Raw genomic sequence first — 19,319 nt, 5'->3', positions numbered from 1 at the left:
TTGTACACGCAGCTGAAAGCAGGTTTTACACTAACAGTTCAGATTGCTAGTGGGAAGCTAACCAGCGATGATCTTTGTGGGCAATAGGGAAGAACTACTACAAAGAGAGGTGAATTGTAATGGTCTGCTCTACAGCATGGATCACTAACCACAAAAATGAAAATGTGTCATCACTGAGTCCTGAAAAGTGTGTCTGTTACACTTATATGAAGATTTTTAAGAGCGAGGTTTGGAACTGGATATAACCCTCAACACCCTAAATAAAGTCAGAGGCGCTTCCTGAACTATCAGGGTGACTTAAATGCTTTTGTTCCATTTCTACAGTGTGCTGGGAAAGTGAAGAATCACCCTTCTTTATTAAAACTGGCCTTTCATTAGCTGCCTGAAAGCTAAATGTCAGTTCACGGCGCTCTCAAGACTGACTCAGAGGTTCCCTGTGAAAGGGCGAGCCCTGTGCTGGTATGAAGCAAAGGGTATTTGGTGACAGCCAGACAATAACCAGCGCTCAAACCTTCATTTGAACTGGTGTGTGCAGTTCCAGAATTCTAACACCACGCCCCCCAGTCAGGGATGGAAGCCTGCAAGTCACAGTGCTCTGAACAGAGGGCAAAGGCACAAATGGATTTTGCTTTCTCTCGTACTTCCTGAACAGCAGATTAATGAGCAGCAGCAATTAACAGCTGATGCCATACATAGGTCTCAGACTACCTCTCCCACCGGCATCTGCTACTTTTTAGGAGTTCTTTCATTTTTGCTAAGCAAACAAATTCAGCATTATCCTGGCTGAACCTCCATTGTGACCCTCTGGACAACAGACTAACAAGGACAAAAACAAGATCAGATATAATTAAGGAAGAAGAACCTAGGTAGTTATTTTCTTTCCTGTCTTTACTAAAACTAGTTCTCCTGAGATGAACATAACATATATAACATTTACAGAGTAGCTTTCTTCTGAGAAGCTAAGAGTACCTTCCATATTTTTAAATTTTCTAATTTTTAAATACATTATCTTCTTTTATACTGGTGTGCTTACTAAGTAATTTTTTTTTATGGCAACAGTGAGGTATATGCAAAGAAAGGTTAGAGAACTTGAGTCCCTCCTAATCCAACTACTTTTCCCAAAGGACTACTGAATACTTTTCCAGAGGAACGTTATAGGTAACCAGCAGCTGGTTTTGCATTTTGAAGCTAACACTAATCTTAGCAGATATTAATTCCTCTACTCCCCCATACAGTATCGAAACATTTTGTTACAAACAGATGAAGTGTACCCACAGGCCAACTAGCCTTAGATATTGGGGCTGTCTGGACCTCAACTTTACGTCTACCTCTAGCCCTAAATTTTTCCATGCCAGTCATACAAAGCTTTTCATCCATCGAGTCTGTAAGACCCCTTTGGTGAAGGCAGTGTAGTAGATACCTTTTCTCCAAGCCGAATGCTCCCACATTTCAGAATGTTGATGTCATTTTTACAGTCATCCATGAAGCCACAGATCAGACGGTAATCACTGAAAATGATGGCTGTCATCTTGGTGATGTACTGGTGACACTGGTACTCAGTGATGTTGCCTCGGTGATCCACCAAGCAGGAAACCAAGTAACCTTTTCCAACTGGTTCATCAGCACACTCTTTGATCTGCTCAAAGGAAAGTGGCTGTTTTACACAATTATACTATTCTCTTACCAAACAACTTTTACAAAAGAGAGAATGATATTTTCTTGTTTCTTCTTCCGGGGAAGAAAAAGGAAAACACTTAGAAATGCTTGTGTTTTAAAGAAAATCGTGTGCCATGCCTACTCAGATCGTTGCACCTTCTAGGAAATACCTGATTAATATGCTTTGCGAGAAAATACATACATATACAAATGCTTAGGTAGAACTCATGTTTAAATGGAGTAAAGAGCTTTTTAAAAATTTTCAGCTTTGTTGAGAAAGTTGATTAAAATGTATTTATTGAAAAGAGCTTTTGACAGCTCTTTTTATAATGATTCTACTGAGAAGTCCCTTTATCCATGCAAAGAACACAATGGACAGTGAGAAGATCAGTCTAAGGAATAGGTCTGAAAAACAGGTGCAGAACTAAAGTCTAGTTGCATATCCCAAGCCAAGCTACACAGCAAACTATTAATGTTAGGTAAACCTAATGACCAAGGGGAGGGAGGGAGGAAGCCGTACTATTACCTCTTGACATGACATTAATGTGTTCTGAATTAACTATGGATTTGGACATATGTTTTTGAACCTAGTAGAATCCCAGCTTCAACACTGTGGTCTAGAACAGAAATATGTTTAAATATGATGTTTAGGGACTTCCCTGGTGGCGCAGTGGTTAAGAATCTGCCTGCCAATGCAGGGAACACGCGTTCCAGCCCTGGTCTGGGAAGATCCCACATGCTGCGGAGCAACTAAGCCTGTTCGCCACAACTACTGAGCCTGCGCTCTAGAGCCTGTGAGCCACAACTGCTGAGCCCAAGTGCCACAACTACTGAAGCCCACGCACCTAGAGCTCGTGCTCCGCAACAAGAGAAGCCACTGCAGTGAGAAGCCTGCGCACCGCAACAAAGAGCAGCTCCCACTCACCACAACTATAGAAAGCCCGCACGTAGCAACAAAGACCCAATGCAGCCAAAAATAAATAATAAATAAATAAATTTATTTAAAAAAAATGATGTTCAGTGCAGTCTGGCAAGAAGTTTGGGAAGGCGAAGGCCATTGCAAGTCTAATTTGGGTGGTTTAGACATATGATCTAGTGGATCAAGCACAGCGTGACTCCACATGGGTAGTGTTCCTGCAAAGTACACAAAATCACAAGCGCTAATGAAGGAAAATAGCCCCAAAATGTTGAAATTCAGGCATAAAAAAGTGAAATCTACTTACACGGTTTTAAGCTTGAATTATAAAGCAGAGAAGGTTGTTTAGAAAAAGCCTGTTGCATTTGGAGCAATTAAAAAAAAAAGGCAGTTTTGACAAGAGGAAGGAGCCAAATGTAAATGTCTGTTTCCAATATAAATGAGAAGGAAAAAAAAATGAGAAGGGAATATTTTACCGGTTTTTTTGAAACCAATAGAGACCATTCTCTACTATTACACCACCTACGGTAAACATGTACACTTGATAAGATAAATACAATCTCCTTTTCCAAAAGGTGCTAGGTGAAGGATATACCACATACTAATTGTCCTATGGGCCGATGGGTCTCTTCATGTCTAACCCCAGGATTAAATCCAGAGCAAGTCAAAGACTCAGTTCAAGAGAGGAAATCGTGTTTACTTTTAAAGAAGCAAACCTGGAAATTTAAATAGCCTCACACTGGCTTCAAGAGGCAGCAGAGATCTTCAACAGTCAACAAGCTGAATGTAATGTTTTCAGCTTAACATTGAGCTCTTTTTTTTGGGTGATGCCTAAAGAGAGGGCCATGAATGTATTTCCAAGAAAAGGGTTTTTTGTTTGTTTGTGATTTTTTTAAAGCAAAACAGAGGTAAGTTTCAAAAGTGAAAGGAGAAATAGCTGCTTGAACATCTCAGCATTTGTAATTCAACCACTGGAAAAACCCTGCATGAAAAACACAGGACTAGTGGCAGACACCTGGGTTTTAAAACAATGAAGTAGAAGTATTCGTATAGGCTCTAATACTGGGCAATCAATGGTTTAAAACTCTGAAGAAAGACCAAGAGACATTTTGCATTGGGGCCTCAATAAGAAATTAAATGTATATTTAGCTTCCATCACCTGAGATTTTACTGAAACACCTATTTGTTCACCACCAATTACAACCAGATGTAGTGTCTGAATTAAAAGTGTATGCTTTTCTTCAACCACTCTATTGGAGAGAAGTCTAATAAAAGAAATTTCTAAGATTAACAGCAAAAAACAGCATTAAATCGTCAACATATTTATGAATGGGAGTAAACTCTGAAGTGGCTGGGGAGCAGATGCTTAAGGTGCCATTAAAAAATGCTATAGTCACTCTATTTTTGACATGAGGCAGGAGAAAAGCAGGCAACATTTGACTCAATCATGGAGAGTAAATAAAAAGTTTGGCTGGCAGTCTTCAGTATTCTTATGATGTTGTTTTCCTCCTTGGAAGGATTCCAAAATTAAGAAAGAAGATAAGAGGGAGATGTAGAATAAAATGTTTTGTTGGCAACTATGTTCTTCCTGATATTTAATTTTCTTGACTCCAGTATAATCTCCCTCTAGGGAGGGAGAAGTGTCCCTGTTACATTAATCTTTTATAAAACCACAACACCCCAAAAGGTTACAAGAGGGCCATAACATAACATGTACATTACAAGGAAGCCAGTTTCATTTTATAAATACAGATGGATAAAACCAGCAAAGGGGGAGATTATTCTGATGAATCTGCATAGTCTATGAGCTAAATTTCCACATGGCACTCAAACGGGTATGTACATGAGTCACATAGGGAGTTTGAGGTGCGTGATACTGAACCTAGAAGCTGAAGATCAATGTTTTAAAATAAGCTATTCTATTCTGAAGCCCCAACGCATATGAAGAAAGCTTTAAAAGAATAAATCATATCTGATTCAGTAGTAGAAAGTTTGAGGAAGAAAACAGGTTCCACAAGATCCCATAATGACGAAAGTTAGGAACACAAGCTGAGGACTTATCTGGTTGGAGTAGCGTCTTCCTTAAGACCTCAGGAGAAAATGGTCCTGAATTAAGTCATCAATAGGGTAGTTTGGGGACAAATCTATATGATGCAAGATCTGTGATTATTAACTTTGAGGTAAAAAAAATAGCAACTATTTTCTTTGTGATTCTTTCAGTATGAAGAAATCCCCAGCTTCATGGAATTTCTATCACTAATTCTAAAAAATAAAATAAATTAAAATAAAAATTTCAATACCACAATTTTCACTCATATTATTTGATATTTACACTGAGCCAAGAGAAATGATTGAAAAATATCACCAATTAGCATCCATATAATGTTATACATTTTTAGTAATTATTTTTATTTTTATACTCAATATCCATTTATAACAATATATACAATCTTTTTACAAACCTTTTTAATGCTAACTCCTATTATTTGAAGCATATGCCCTGTGGTTCAACTGGTCCAAGTGCATAGCCAAAACACTTAGGAATGTTTATCAGCCTCCTGGGGAAACCATTCTGATAACGCCTCAGTCATAAGCAGATTGTACAATGTGTGAGAGCACTGACTGATAACAGAAGTGATTGTATTCTCCATTTGGGGACAAAAAGAGCCTGATTTCCAACTTGTCTGAATCAACAGTATCCTACTGTAAGTGTAGGTAAATGTTAAGAAAAAGAAGTCTAATTACACCCCTTTAGCCTATCTCTGAGCCAAGACATATGTTAATTCCAAGAAAAGTAAAGTTACTGAATCAGTCATTCCTCCTTTAATGACTGGTCTGGTCAACAGATGTAATTTTCGCTTCTAAGTCATTAAATATGCACAAAATTCTTTCTTTCACAACCTACCTCTGATATGGTAGACTTGCAAACCTCTCTGGCCACAGATTCAAATTTGGGATCTGTAGTTAGGTTCAGCTTATAATTCCATAACAACTAGGTATAAGAGAAAAACAAAACAAAAAAGCCAAAAAAACTCCAGTTAGAATAGTATGAAATTTAACATCAATGGTTACTATAAATGATAAAATTCCATTATACAGAGTCAGATAAAACATATTCACACTTCAGTTAACAAACAAAAAGATAAAATGTCACTGTATTTACAGATAAAAGGAAAAAATGTGCAGACAAAATAAAACACTACCATTCGGACATACATTTTTCTCTTTTTACTTAAGGACAAATTTTTTTTTAAGTCAGGAAAATAATTAAAATGAAAATTCCTGATAAGGGTTTCAGAGAAAATATAAATAGGTTGTATACGCAAAATTCTTAAATCAAAAAGTCTAACCCAGGAGCTCAAGAATTGGTAGTTGCAGATTTCACAATCAACAGTGCTTTTCACACATCATTTTTATGAAGGAGTGTTGTCCAGAGTCTAGTTTCCTGACACATCTTTCTTTATTCCTCTAAAACCCTCAACTTGACATATACACGATAAGGTCTATTTTACACAACTGTTTTAACATGTCTTAAGCTATGAAATCTCTAAATCCATTACTATTCATGGGCGAGGGCTGAATATTACTTTATTTTTGCAGCTTCAGTTAAAAAATTTCAATACATGATTCAATTCCTGAAAAGTAGCAAAAATGAGCTCTTAAACTCTGCTCGGATGGAGAGACAGAGCAGGGGCTTTGTACGACGTAGAACATGAAGAGGTTTGGGGGGTGGAGGGGCAGTTCACAAGCTTTTCTTTCAGATGGCTGCACTCCAAGACTAAAGAATACAATCACTCATTCACTGATTATTCAAACATCTGCTTAGCACTTCTTATGATGTACCACACACAGTCTAATCTCAAGGGCTTCATAGGTTATTACAGGAAACAGAAGCAAATGTTTGAGCACATACTGTGTTAGGAACTGGGGGTTAAAACAGGAGGAGAAAGACAAACACTGTCCAGTGGTGGCTATGGTAATAGCAGGTAATGTGTATTTGGTTAATGGCATCACAAGGTGCCACAGCAGTACAGGGGAGGAGTACCCCACACTGCAGTAGGGGGTTTGGTCAGGGAAGGTTTACCAGAGAAAGTGCTATCTACGATGAAATCTGAAAAATTAGTAGCAGTTAGCCATATTAAAAAGGGTAAGAAGACTGTTTTAAGTAAATAAAGCAGCATGCATGGAAGCTCATTGGAATGGGAAGCAGGGCATGTTAGACGAACTGAAAGTCCAATGGAGGATTGACTGTGGAGACACAGGCCAGGACCAGATCATAAAGTCCTTGTAAGTCATGTCTGAACTTTAACCCAAGAGTAATGGGGAGTCACTAAAAGGGAAATAAGGGAGTGACATGACCGGATTTGCTGTTTAGAAGTAGAACAGAAGCTAATATAAAGTGCATTAGGAACAACACAGAAACAGGCAGTAAATTCCGCATAAGAGTGCTGAGGAAGATTTTGTGAAGAAATAAAATATAAAGGATGAGGAGGATTTCTTCTCCTCCCTCCTCAAAACCAAAAAACAAAGAAAAGCGGTAAAAAATTCTAATCGCCCAACTATCATCAATAAGTGAGTTTTTAGAAAAAGGGTTAAGAATCTGGCTACTATCTATAATGAAAGTTTTAAGAGGATGGGACTTTTGCCTTGTTAACTACTATATGCCCGGTGCCTAGAAGAGTGCATGTAAGACACAGGCATTGATAAGTATCTGTTGAATGGATCAACAAAATAACAAATCTATACCATGATAAGTTCAACCAATAGGACATATAAGGCCAAACTGAGAAAAGATATAGGAGAAGCTTAGTTCTAACTGAAGGCATCTTAGGCCTCCTGGCTCCTCAGAAGTAGATCCCATGATTCAAAAGATGTGGTTAGAACTGGACAAATATATTTTACTATTTATCTATTACCATATATCTAAGTCAGTACTACATGGTAATTAAATGTTATATTTTAAAATTAAGGCAACACATTCTGATTATATATGTACATCAAACCAAAGACAGATTAAAAATGTCCTCCTTATTGAGTGACTTGCAGGTGACCCAATGGCATTTCTTCCATGTAAAAAAAAAAAAAAAAGAAAGAAAGAGAAAGAAAGAAGAAAAGGGAAAATGCAAGAAAGAAAAAAGTTGTTTGGTACTTAGAGTTGGAGTGAACAGCAACAAATGTCAAAAAAAATAAATACAAACGACAGAGTATTTCCTTACTTTATCTAATACAAACTCAGATGTCCTATGATTGGGCTAGAAACAGATTTTCTGACAAAAACCTATCAGATAATCATTTAGATCTTTTGAATGTCTTTAACTTTTAATTTGGAACCTTATTCGTTCTGATAATAGGTGTAAATTTCCTTACGAACAGGACTCCTCCCAGATAACTATGATACTATTGTCTAATGCTAAATATTCTACCTCTTGTCTTTTTTTCACTTTTTCAGTTATAATTCACATACCATAAAATTCACGATTTTAAAGTGTACAATTCAGTGTTTTTTTAGTATATGGTTGACATATGAACAACGGCCACATTAGGGGCACCAACCCTCTGTGAAGTTGAAAATCTGAGTATAATTTATAGGGGGCCCTCTGTATCCACAGTTCCCCATGCTCAGATTCCTGCAGTACTGCAGTATTTACTACTGAAAAAAAACCTGTGTATAAGTGGACCCGTGCAGTTCAAACCTGTGTCGTTCGAGGGTCAACTGTATTCACAAGGGTGCATAACCATCACCACTTTCTAATTCAAGAACATTCTCATCACCCCAGCAGAAACCCCATGCCTGTTCTATCACTCGCCATCCTCCCTACTTCCATCCTTTACAACCATTAATCTACTTTCTGGTCTTTCACTTTTAATATGACTTATTAACGCTTTATTATTCTCTTTCAGGAATATAGGTTAAAAGGGAATTCAACATAGGTTGCCACAAGTACATTTTCCTCTAGAAAACAGATAAACACACATTACACTTGATTACTGAGAGGTGATTATTTACACCATATTTGATAGGTGTCCTTTCCTCTGAGTGGCTATAATCAACTAAGAAAAATAACTGCAATTTGACAATAAATACTACTGGTTAGCATGATGTATTTCAGCTTCAATTTCCTTAAATTTAAGACTCTCATCTTTGAATCCATCTACGCACCCAACTCCCTCCCCCAAATATGTACTGAGTAACTACTATAATCTGAGTATTGTGTTAGGCGACAAAGTTGAGACAGGTGGAAGTAAAAAAAAATTTAAAAAGCCACTGTCTTAGTACTCAAGAAGCTCAACCACAGGAAACAAAAGATGGAAGAGTTCGACTGGGAAGAAAATAAGCAATAAAAACACAGTGTGATAAATGTGGTAACAGAAGAATGCAGAAGATATTATGGGAACACAAGGAAAGAACATATCACAGTGATTGTAGAGGAGGGATAGGTGAGGCTGGTGGTGGTCAAGTTATACTGGGCCAGGAGTAAGAAGGAATTTTGTCAGATGAACTGAGGAAGACTGGGGTTCTAGGACTGCAAGCGTAGAAAGGACAGAAAGAATAATGATAACTTCTGGGAATCCCATAGTTCAGAATGGCTGGAGTTGAGGGTATGAAAGATCAGGGGAGAAGGGGTGTTAGATCACACTACTGTAGCTGATATTAAAGAATCTGGATTTTACCTTAAAGGAAATGAGAGGCTAATGGATAATTTTAATCAGAGAACTCAAAAGATGAACTCTGGTTGTATAGAGAAGGGCTACACTGAGGGGGTTAGTAGGCCAGTTAAAAGGCAAGAGTTTTTGGATGGGAGAAGATGGGATATATTTGAGATATTTATTTAGAATAATGACAAGATTTGGGTGTGGGGAGCGAAGGAAAATTCTTTTTTTTAATTTTAATTTTAATTGGAGTATAGCTGACTTACAGTATTGTGTTAGTTTCAGGTGCAGAGCAAAGTGAATCTGTTATACATATACATATATCTACTCTTTTTTAGATTCTTTTCCCATATAGGCCATTACAGAGAATTGAGTAGAGTTCCCAGTGCTATACAGTAGGTCCTTAATAGTTATCTATTTTATATATAGTAGTGTGTATATGTCAATCCCAATATTCCAATTTATCCCTCTCCCCTGCCTTGCCCCCTGGTAACCAGAAGTTTGTTTTCTACGTCTGTAACTCTGTTTCTTTCTTGTAGGTAAGTTCATTTGTACCCTTTTTTTTTTAAGATTCCACATATAAGCAATATCATATGATATTTGTCTTTCTCTGTCTGACTTATGAAGGAAAATTCTTCCTTCACAGTCAAGCTCCTTTAAAGTATAGTCTAAGTTTATTTAATCTACTTACTCTTCCATTCATCCTTAAAATTTTTAAAATCAAAGCTGTCTGTTTAGTTAAATAGTCAAAGGTAGTCAATCTAAACAAACAAGCAGTCCCCCACAAAGTCCCTTTCTAAAGTCCTACCCATTACCCAGAGACAATTCTTTTACCTTTTTCTTATGGTAATTACCTCCATACTTTTAAGCTATTAAATTGCTTAAAATTGCCTGACCTGTTAGTTTTAGATACTGTATAATAGCTTTATACTATAGAAGGTAAGGAATGAACTCTTACACCCTCTTCCTGATCCCAATCCTCCCAATATAGTTAAATCATAATGTCATTAGATACTCAGTATTTACGTTATTGATTATGTAAAAATACTATATATAATGAGCCATATAGAATATTATATTTCTTTCAATTTTTAGTTTGTCATATAGTTAACAGTCATTTATTTCATCAGCCTATTTTCGATATACCCATTACTAATTAATCCCCCATCTCTTCACTGGAAAAGCAAATCTCTCAAAATGTTCAAATGCTTCAAGTGATCTCTCAGGTGAGACATTCCTCTTGGAGTCTTCCGTCTTCCTGCTTCAGTCAGGACTGGTTGCCATCTAAGCCTCTGCACAGGTGTCATCCTTCACCATCATCCTTGGAATTCCTTTGCTTTTTCTTAGTCTGATGCACTAATTACTGGATTCTTTAGTTTTCTTTGTCTTGCTGTATTCCCTCATTTTGGTGAAGCACATCCTCTAGTAGCTTTATGAGAAAACATGTATGGGTAGTAAATGTCTTGAAAAATTTTATGTATGAAATGTCTATTTTGTATTATCTTGACTAAATATAATTTTTCCTCAGAATTTTAAAGGCACTGGTCTACTCTCTTCTAGTTTCCAGTAATGCTAATGAGAAGTATCATATTACTCAAACTCCCAGTACTTTAATTATTATTTTTTTCTCTGAAAGCTTTTGAGATCTTTTATTTACTCCCAGGGTTCTTTTCAGAACCCTAAAATTGGTTTGGGTTATCTTTCCATCCATGGTGTGAGGCACTCATGGGCACTTTTAATCTAGAAACTCATCCTTCAGTTCTTGGAAATTTTCTCATATTTTTCATTCAAGTTTTTTCTTTTTTTTTGGAGTGGCTAATATATACCAGGTACCACTCAAGACAGATGTGAGCAAAGAAGGGCAAAATCCCTGCCCTCAAGTAGTTTACACTGTATGAAGGAGAGAAAGATAATATGCAAATGATCAAATAAATAGATCAGGTATTGAATGCTATAAAGAAAATTAAGCTAGTATAAAAGAACTGAAGTGACGAGTGAGGGGTGCTTTAATAGAGGAGGACAAGGAAAATGAACATCCTGAAAAGGTGACTGTTCCATGATGAACAGCAAATGCAAAAGACCTAAGTCAGGCATATTCTGTGAATATCTGAGGGATAGCGAGGAGGCTGCTTGTGGCCTAAGTAGAGTTATCAAGGCGGACAGTGGTAGAAGAGGCCAAGGAGCAGGTCTCTACTCTCTGCATGTGTTGTAGGCCACTGTTAAGGACCTGGGAGTTTAATAAGTGAGAAAAAAGCTTCTGGGGTTTTGGGCAGAGACGTAATATGACCTGACTGTTAGAGGAATCATTCAGGCTGTAGCATGGAGTATAGACTGTAGAGGGACAAGGGCAGAAGAAGGGAGACTGCTTAGGAGGCTATTAAAGAAGCACAAAAGAGAACTGACGATGGCTTGAACCAGGGGGTACCAGTGAAAATGGTCAGATTCAGGACACATTTCAAAAGGAGCGCCAGACAGCAAGGCTGCTAACAGACTGAATGTGGGATATAAGAGGACAAGAGGACTCAAGGTTTTTGATTTGAGCAATGGGAAGAACTGAGATTGGGAAGACTGTAACAAGAGAGGTTTAGAGGTAGAAAATCAAGAGTTCAGTTCTAGAAATGACTGTGAGATAGCGTAGAAACGTGAAATCAGCACTTGGAGTCTGGAGTTTGTGGAAAGGTCTGTGCTGGATAAAAGACAGGAACCACAAATTGTCAGTCAGCAGGGCAGCATCAATTGTTCCTCTCCAATGGGAGTCATGGCAACAGTCTATGTAGCCATCTGGCGGTATCTTCTCTCCAAATGACAGCTCAGGTGTGAGAAGACAACACTCCCAACAGGCACTGGAAGAGGCAGTTTTGGCTTAGAAACCTCAAGCCCCATGCGAGCCATTATCTGTTGAAACAGCCCTCTGGGCATAGTTTCCAGGATCCCTGCAAGGAACACACACACCCAGGTACAAGAGTCACCACATTCAGGGAAACCTATAGTATGGCACCCCCAATGAGTATTTATAATTCATTTATAGTTCTCCCCAATCCATATAGAATTTACCAATCAGGGTCATTTTTATCTTAAGTAATACTGCCTTGAACCTTAGTTGGTATTTCACCCTTACTAGGTCACCAGGGAACTGAGCTACATAGTTAACAGGATTGAAATTCTCCTGAAGGGGAAAGAAAGGTTTTGTTAACTGTTTACTCACAGGGCTATTATGAGCTGCTATAAATATTCCTTACATGTATAGACAGATACATAAGCATTTCTGTGGGGTAAGTACCTGGAAGTGAAAAGGCTGTATTATATACTGTGCCTAAGTTCCGCTTTACTAAGTAATACCCAACAGCTTTCAAAGTAGTTACACTAATTTACATTATCACTATCAGTATTTGAAAACTCCGTTATTCTAGTATATGTGCTGCCGAAACGATCACGAAAGCTCCCTTATTTTATATTCACAGTAATGCTCGGTATTAACACTGTCGGTCTTTTGAATTTTAGCAATTCTAATGGTGAATGTAGATACTAGTATTTCACTCAGGTTTTAATTTCCATTTCCCTGATTATTAATGAGGATGAGCACCTTTCCATTTATTTGTAGATCATTCAACTGCCATCTTTAACATATGGATGTTCAAGTATCTTACCCATTTTTCTTTTCTTTCTTTCTTTTTGTTTTTAATTAAGGGCTTATCCTAAATTTGTCCATCCAGTAGTTATATTGTATTTTAAGGAACAATTTCTATTTTTAAAAAATTCAATTTATTTAAACTAAAACAACAACAACAAAAACCAGCTCACCCATTTCTCCCACCTCTGGCAGCCACCAATCTGTTCTCTGTATCTATGAGCTTGGTGTTTTTTTTGTTTTGTTTTTAAGATTCCACATAAAAGAAAGATCGTATAGTATATGTCTTTGTCTGACTTATTTCAATAGCATAATGCCCTCGAGGTCCATACATGTTGTTTGAAGTGGCAAGATTTCCTTCCTTTTATGGCTGAATAATATTCCATTGTGTGTGTGTGTATGTATGTATACACACATTTTCTTAACCATTTAACACTTATATTGTTTCCATATCTTGGCTATTGTAAATAATGCTGCAATGAACATGAGGGTGCACATATCTTTCTGAGTTAGTGTTTTCATTATCTTCAGATAAATACCCAGAAGTGGATCATATGGTAGTTCTATTTTTAACTTCTTGAGGAACCTCCACACTGCAGTGGCTGTATCAATTTGCATTCCCACCAATAGTACACAAAGGTTCCCTTTTCTCCACCTCCTCACCAATACTTGTTATTTCTAGTCCTTTTGATGACAGCCATTCTAACGGGTTTGTGGTGACATCTCGTGATTTGGTTTCTCTGATGATTATCTTTTCATGTACTTATTGGCCATCTGTATGTCTTTTTTGGAAAAGTGTTTATACAGATCTTCTGTTCATTCTTTAATTGGGTTTTTTTGTTTGTTGTATGAGTTGTATGGGTTCTTTATACATTTTGGATGTTAGCCCCTTATCTGAGATTTGATTTGCAAATATTTTCTCCCATTCAGTAGGCTGCCTTTTAATTTTCTTGGTGGTTTCCTTTGCTGTGCAGAAGCTTTTTAGTCTGATATAGCCTCGCCTTATTTTTGCTTTTGGTGTCACATTCAAAAAACCATCACCAAGACCTATGAAAGAGCTTACTGCCTTTTTTTTCTAAGAGTTTTATGGTCTCAGGTCTTGAGTTAATTTCTCTGTCTGGTGTAAGGCAGTGGTCCACTTTTCTCAATACCATTTACTGAAGAGACTGTTCTTTTCCCCACTACATATTCTTGGCTCCTTTGTTGTAAACTAACTGACATATATGCATGGGTTTATTTCTGGGATCTATATTCTGTTCCACTGATCTATGTGTCTATTTTTATGCCAATACCATATTGTTTTAATTACTATAGCTTTGTAATATAGTTTGAACTCAGGGCGTGTGATGCCTTCAGCTTCCTTCTTCTTTCTCATGATTGCTTTGGCTATCTGGGGTCTTTTATGGTTCCAAACAAATTTTAGGATTGTTTGTTCTATTTCTGTGAAAAATGTCATTGGAATTTTGATAGGAATTGCACAGAATCTGTATATTGCTTTGAGTAGTATGAACATTTTAACAATACTAATTCTACCAACCCATGAGCATGGAATATCTTTTCATTTATTTATGTCTTCTTCAATTTCTTTCAGTAATGTCTTGTAGTTTTCAATATACAGGTCGTCTTTCACCTCCTTGATTAAATTTATCTTCTCCATTTTTCTATTCTGTTGTCTTTTCTTTCTTTCTTTTTTTTTAAAATTTATTTTATCTATTTTATTTTTGGCTGCGTTGGGTCTTTGTTGTTGTGCACGGGCTTTCTCTAGTTGCGGTGAGCAGAGGCTACTCTTTGTTGCGGTGTGCGGTCTTCTCATGGCAGTGGCTTCTCTTGTTGCGGAGCACGGGCTCTAGGTGCGTGGACTTCAGTAGTTGTGGCTCACAGGCTCTAGAGCACAGGCTCCGTGGTTGTGGCGCACGGGCTTAGTTGCTCCACAGCATGTGGGATCTTCCCAGACCAGGGCTCAAACCCGTGTCCCCTGCATTGGCAGGGGGATTCTTTTCTTTTTTTAATAGTTAAGACTTTTTAATATTTATTTTATTTATTATCTTGTATTTTTGGCTGCGTTGGGTCTTCATTACTGCATGCAGGCCTTCTCCAGTTGTGGTGAGCAGGGGCCACTCCTCACTGGGGTGCGCAGGCCTCTCACCGCGGTGGCCCCTCCTGCCATGGAGCACGGGCTCCAGACCTGCAGGCTCAGTAGTTGTGGCTCACGGGCTCTAGAAAGCAGGCTCAGCAGTTGTGGCACACAGGCCCCGCTGCTCTGCAGCATGCGGGATCTTCCCGGACCAGGGCTCGAACCCATGTCCCCCTGCGCTGGCAGGCGGATTCTTAACCACTGCGCCACCAGGGAAGCCCTGTTGTCTTTTCTTTATTGCTTTGTATGAATTCTTCATATATTCTGCACATACTGTCAGATAAGGATTAAAATATTTTTTCCTTCTCTATGGCTTGTCTTTTCACACTCTGAATACTATATTTAATGAAACAAACTTTAATATAATCTGATTTATCAATCTTTTGCTTTTGCTTACTGCTTTTTGTTTCCCATTTATTAAATCTTTGCTTATCCCACATAGTCTCTTATGTTATCTTCTAGAAGTTTTATTATACTTTTCACCTTTAGCTCTATAATGCATCTAGAATAGATTTCTGTGAATGGTGTGCAGTAAGGATTAAGATTTTTTTATTCGAGTGTCTATCTATATATGAGTCTGTTTTTGGACTCATTCTGTTTCACTGGTCTACTTGTCGACCCCTGTGCCTCTGCCACACTGCCTTAATTACTGCTACTTTAAGTCTTCAATCAGGTGGTGAATTCTCTCTGCTTGGTTCTTTTCAAGACTTTTGGCTATTATTGGTCAAAACTGTGTTCCCATGTAAATTTTAGAATCAGCTTACTATTTTTTGAAACAACAAAAATGGGATCGTACAGAATCTATAATTTGGTAAGAGCTGATGTCTTTATAATATTTAGTCTTCCAACTGACTAGCATAGTATATATTAATATATCTCTTCATTTATTTAGGTGTTCAAATTTCTCTGAGTAATATTTTATAGTTATCTGTAGAGATGTCTTACATACTTTTGTTAGATTTATTCTTATGTATTTGATGCTTTATATGCTATTTTAAATAGTTTTACTTTTAAATTCACTTGGTTTCCCTGGTGGCAGAGTGGTTAAGAATCCGCCTGCCAATGCAGGGGACACGGGTTTGAGCCCTGGTCTGGGAAGATCCCACATGCCGCGGACCAACTAAGCCTGTGTGCCACAACTACTGAGCCTGTGCTCTAGAGCCCGCGTGCCACAACTACTGAAGTCCACACACCTAGAGCCCGTGCTCCGCAACAAGAGAAGCCACAGCAATGAGAAACCCGCGTGCCGCAACGAAGAGTAGCTCCTGCTTGCTGCAACTACAGAAAGCCCACGCACAGCAACGAAGACCCAACACAGTCAAAAATAAATAAATAAATAAATTTATAAAAATAAAAATAAAATAAAAACTTTAATGGGAAAAATTATAATGCATTCCATCCCAACCCAAGTGTATTAGTTTGGTAGGGCTGCTGTAACAAAATACCATAAACTGGGTGGCTTAAACAACAAAAATTTATTTGCTCACAAATCTGGAGGGTAGAAGTCTGAGATCAAGGTGTCAGTAGTACCAATTTCTTCTGAGGGCTCTCATCTTGACTTGTAGATGTCCATCTTCTCCTGTGTCTGTGCCCTAATCTCTCTTTATTAGGACATAAATCTTTCCGTTTTCTGTATACTATTTGTCCCCATTTTCAGCGGTGTAATGTCCTTTGGAGATCAGCTTCTTTCTCCACCCCTCTGGAGCTTCTTTCTGGGCTTCCTCTCTGTCAGATTCAGTCTATTAATAGATTTTTGAGGATTTTTTCCTAATCTTTTGCTTAATAAATAATGCCATAATAATGCCATAACAAATATCATTTTAAGTTGAATGCTTTATAAAGAAGTTTTTCTTATTTATATTCCTATCCATAGGCTAGAGCAGAGTTTAGCAAACTTTTCCCGCAAGGGCCAGAAAGTAAATTTTTTAGGCTTTCAGGAAACTACAGTCACTGTTGTGACTACTCAACCTTGCCATTATAACATGGTAAGCAGCTACAGTATGTAACTGAATGAGTGTGGCTGTGTTCCAATAAAACTTTATGCATAAAAACAGGCAGTGGTCTGGATTTGGCCAATGGGTAGCCATTGACTGGTGGGCTAGAGAATGCTTAAATCTTCATATGCTTGTCAATACTGTATATTTATCAAATTTTTAATATTTGTTAATCAGATGGATAAAAACAGTGCACTCATTTTTCTTTTAATTTTCACACTTTATGAAAGAATTGAAATTTTTGTTGTTTACTGGACATCTTTTTCTTTCCCTGTGAATAGTCTATTTATGTCTGTTTTCTATGTTTATTAACAGTACTTTCTATTAAAGAATGTAGTCCTTTTCATCTGCACTGCAAATATTTTTTCATAATTTACATAATATTTTTGAGGAAAAAACCCTCAAATCTCTTTTTTGAGTTTTTTTTTTAAAGATTTTTTTTTTATGTGGACCATTTTTAAAGTTGTTATTGAATTTGTTACAGTATTGCTCTGCTTTATGTTTTATGCTTTGGTTTTTTGGCCACGAGGCATGTGGGATCTTAGCTCCCAACCAGGGATTGAACCTTCACCCCCTGCATTGGAAGGTGAAGTCTTTACCACCAGGGAAGTCCCCTTTTCTGAGGTTTTTAATGCAATCAGATTTATAAATCTTTTTTTTTCTTTAAATATTTTTTGAGGTTGTATCATGTTTTAAAAACCCTACCCTCTGTTCATGTTTTCTTCTACTACTCTTGTGGTTTTATTTTTACTTTAAATCTCTGACCTATCTAGACCTTCTTTAGAATAAGTAGTCAACTTAGGCAGCCAACCTGCTTCTCTATTCTTACAGTCTCCCATTCAAACTATCAAATAATGTGGACACAGAGTGATTTCAGATATATAACTACTCCTCTTTTGAGACACAACTCAAGTATCATCTCCACTATTAAGTGTTTCCTGACATCAACCCACCTGGGCAAAATTCACTCTTGTGTCCCCATTGTACTCTTACAAGTTTCTGCTGAAGCACCTGGTACTTTTTGCACAGATTTGATTTCACGTCACTCTCCTTTTAATGTCAGACTGTATGTAATATGGGGAGATATATAGACACTGAATGTATTACAAATATATATATGACACATATATATGACATTGAATGTATTAATAGTAGTTATCTCTGGGGTTCTTATCTGCTAACTCTAATATATGTCTCTATCTTCAAGGTGCTTATTTGTGTGTCTTTAATTTCTACCACAGTGTTTGGCACACAGTAGATGACTGTATGATGACTAAATGAAACAACTTTAAAATACAAAACTCTACAATTGTAAGCCTGACATGCAAAGAAACAATTTCATATGGTAGCTGTAACTGAAGAAAAATTTAAACTTAAGTATATTAATATTATGTGGCAGAGCCTACTGACTTCAACAATAGAGGAGTGAGTAGGTGTAGATTTACCATAAATGAGGTTAATCACCCTCTTGCTAAGATTAAGTGAATTTAAGAAAACATTATGCTTCCCAGAACAACAGGAAAAGCATCCCAATATCTATCATCATATATATAAAGCACGTAAGGTGAATTATGGAAAATCCATACTTACATGATTGCAGTCTGAAGAAATTTCATTTTCAGGCTAAAAGGAAAAAAAAGAAGAGATGATGTTAAAAAAAACATCCTCTCAAGTTTTCAAACACCACCAAAATAAACTCAAGACAAGAAATCTGAATATTCAACTGAATATAATACTTCAATATGAGGAGTAAAATGGGGCTTATACATCTTTTAGATTGCTGAGGAGAAATATACCAGAAAAGGATGAGACACAGTCCCTTCCCAATCAATGGTACAATCTGGAAATTGGGAAAATGGAGAAGGATGTACTAAAGACATAAAGCAAGAGTGACAGAAGGATCCTTACATAATACTTCATAATTCTGAAAGCTGAAGAGGATCAGGCACAATACAGGTGCCCTCGCTTTAAAGAAAGTTAGATATCTGGAAAAAAGAAGGCTTATTAAAGAGGGCAAAAAAGGTCTGACAATGATTTAAAAATTAGTCTCACATGTCACCATTAGGGGAAGTGAGGTGGTGGGTACATGGGACCTCTACGTCTATGTTTGTAACTTCTTATCAGTCTATAATCTTGCAGGTCTATGATTAAAAATACAAAGTTTAAAAAAACAGAAATTATTTATATATTCCCATGAATACATTCGCTCATAAAGCCAGGTACATATAACAGAGATAAAATGAACTTTCAATTCTGTGACAAAAAAGTAGACTAGGTTAGGCCTTATATTGAATACCTTTGCCATACACTTCTCCTTTAATTTCCTTGTTCACACCGTTA

General features: G+C 37.2%; 1 protein-coding gene across 2 annotated transcripts in view; it reads right to left on the bottom strand.

Annotated features, from left to right (window-relative positions):
* Nucleotides 1–19,319, bottom strand: part of GLG1 (golgi glycoprotein 1) — a 143,838-nt gene that overhangs the window by 46,999 nt on the left and 77,520 nt on the right. For both annotated transcript variants that reach the window (XR_004523460.2, XM_033845718.2), the window contains exons 2-4: nt 18,570–18,602; nt 5,478–5,564; nt 1,421–1,636 (exon numbers count right to left, since the gene is read on the bottom strand). Coding sequence is in view for 1 of the 2 variants with exons in the window: in XM_033845718.2 (XP_033701609.1) it covers nt 1,421–1,636; nt 5,478–5,564; nt 18,570–18,602 (336 nt within the window). In the remaining variant the exon portion in view is untranslated. The remainder of the gene's footprint in view (nt 1–1,420; nt 1,637–5,477; nt 5,565–18,569; nt 18,603–19,319) is intronic.

Source organism: Tursiops truncatus, chromosome 19 (genome assembly GCF_011762595.2).
Source record: "Tursiops truncatus isolate mTurTru1 chromosome 19, mTurTru1.mat.Y, whole genome shotgun sequence".
Lineage (NCBI taxonomy): Eukaryota > Metazoa > Chordata > Mammalia > Artiodactyla > Delphinidae > Tursiops > Tursiops truncatus.
Note: the sequence above shows the minus strand (reverse complement) of the source record. Positions and strands in the feature narration are given on the sequence as shown.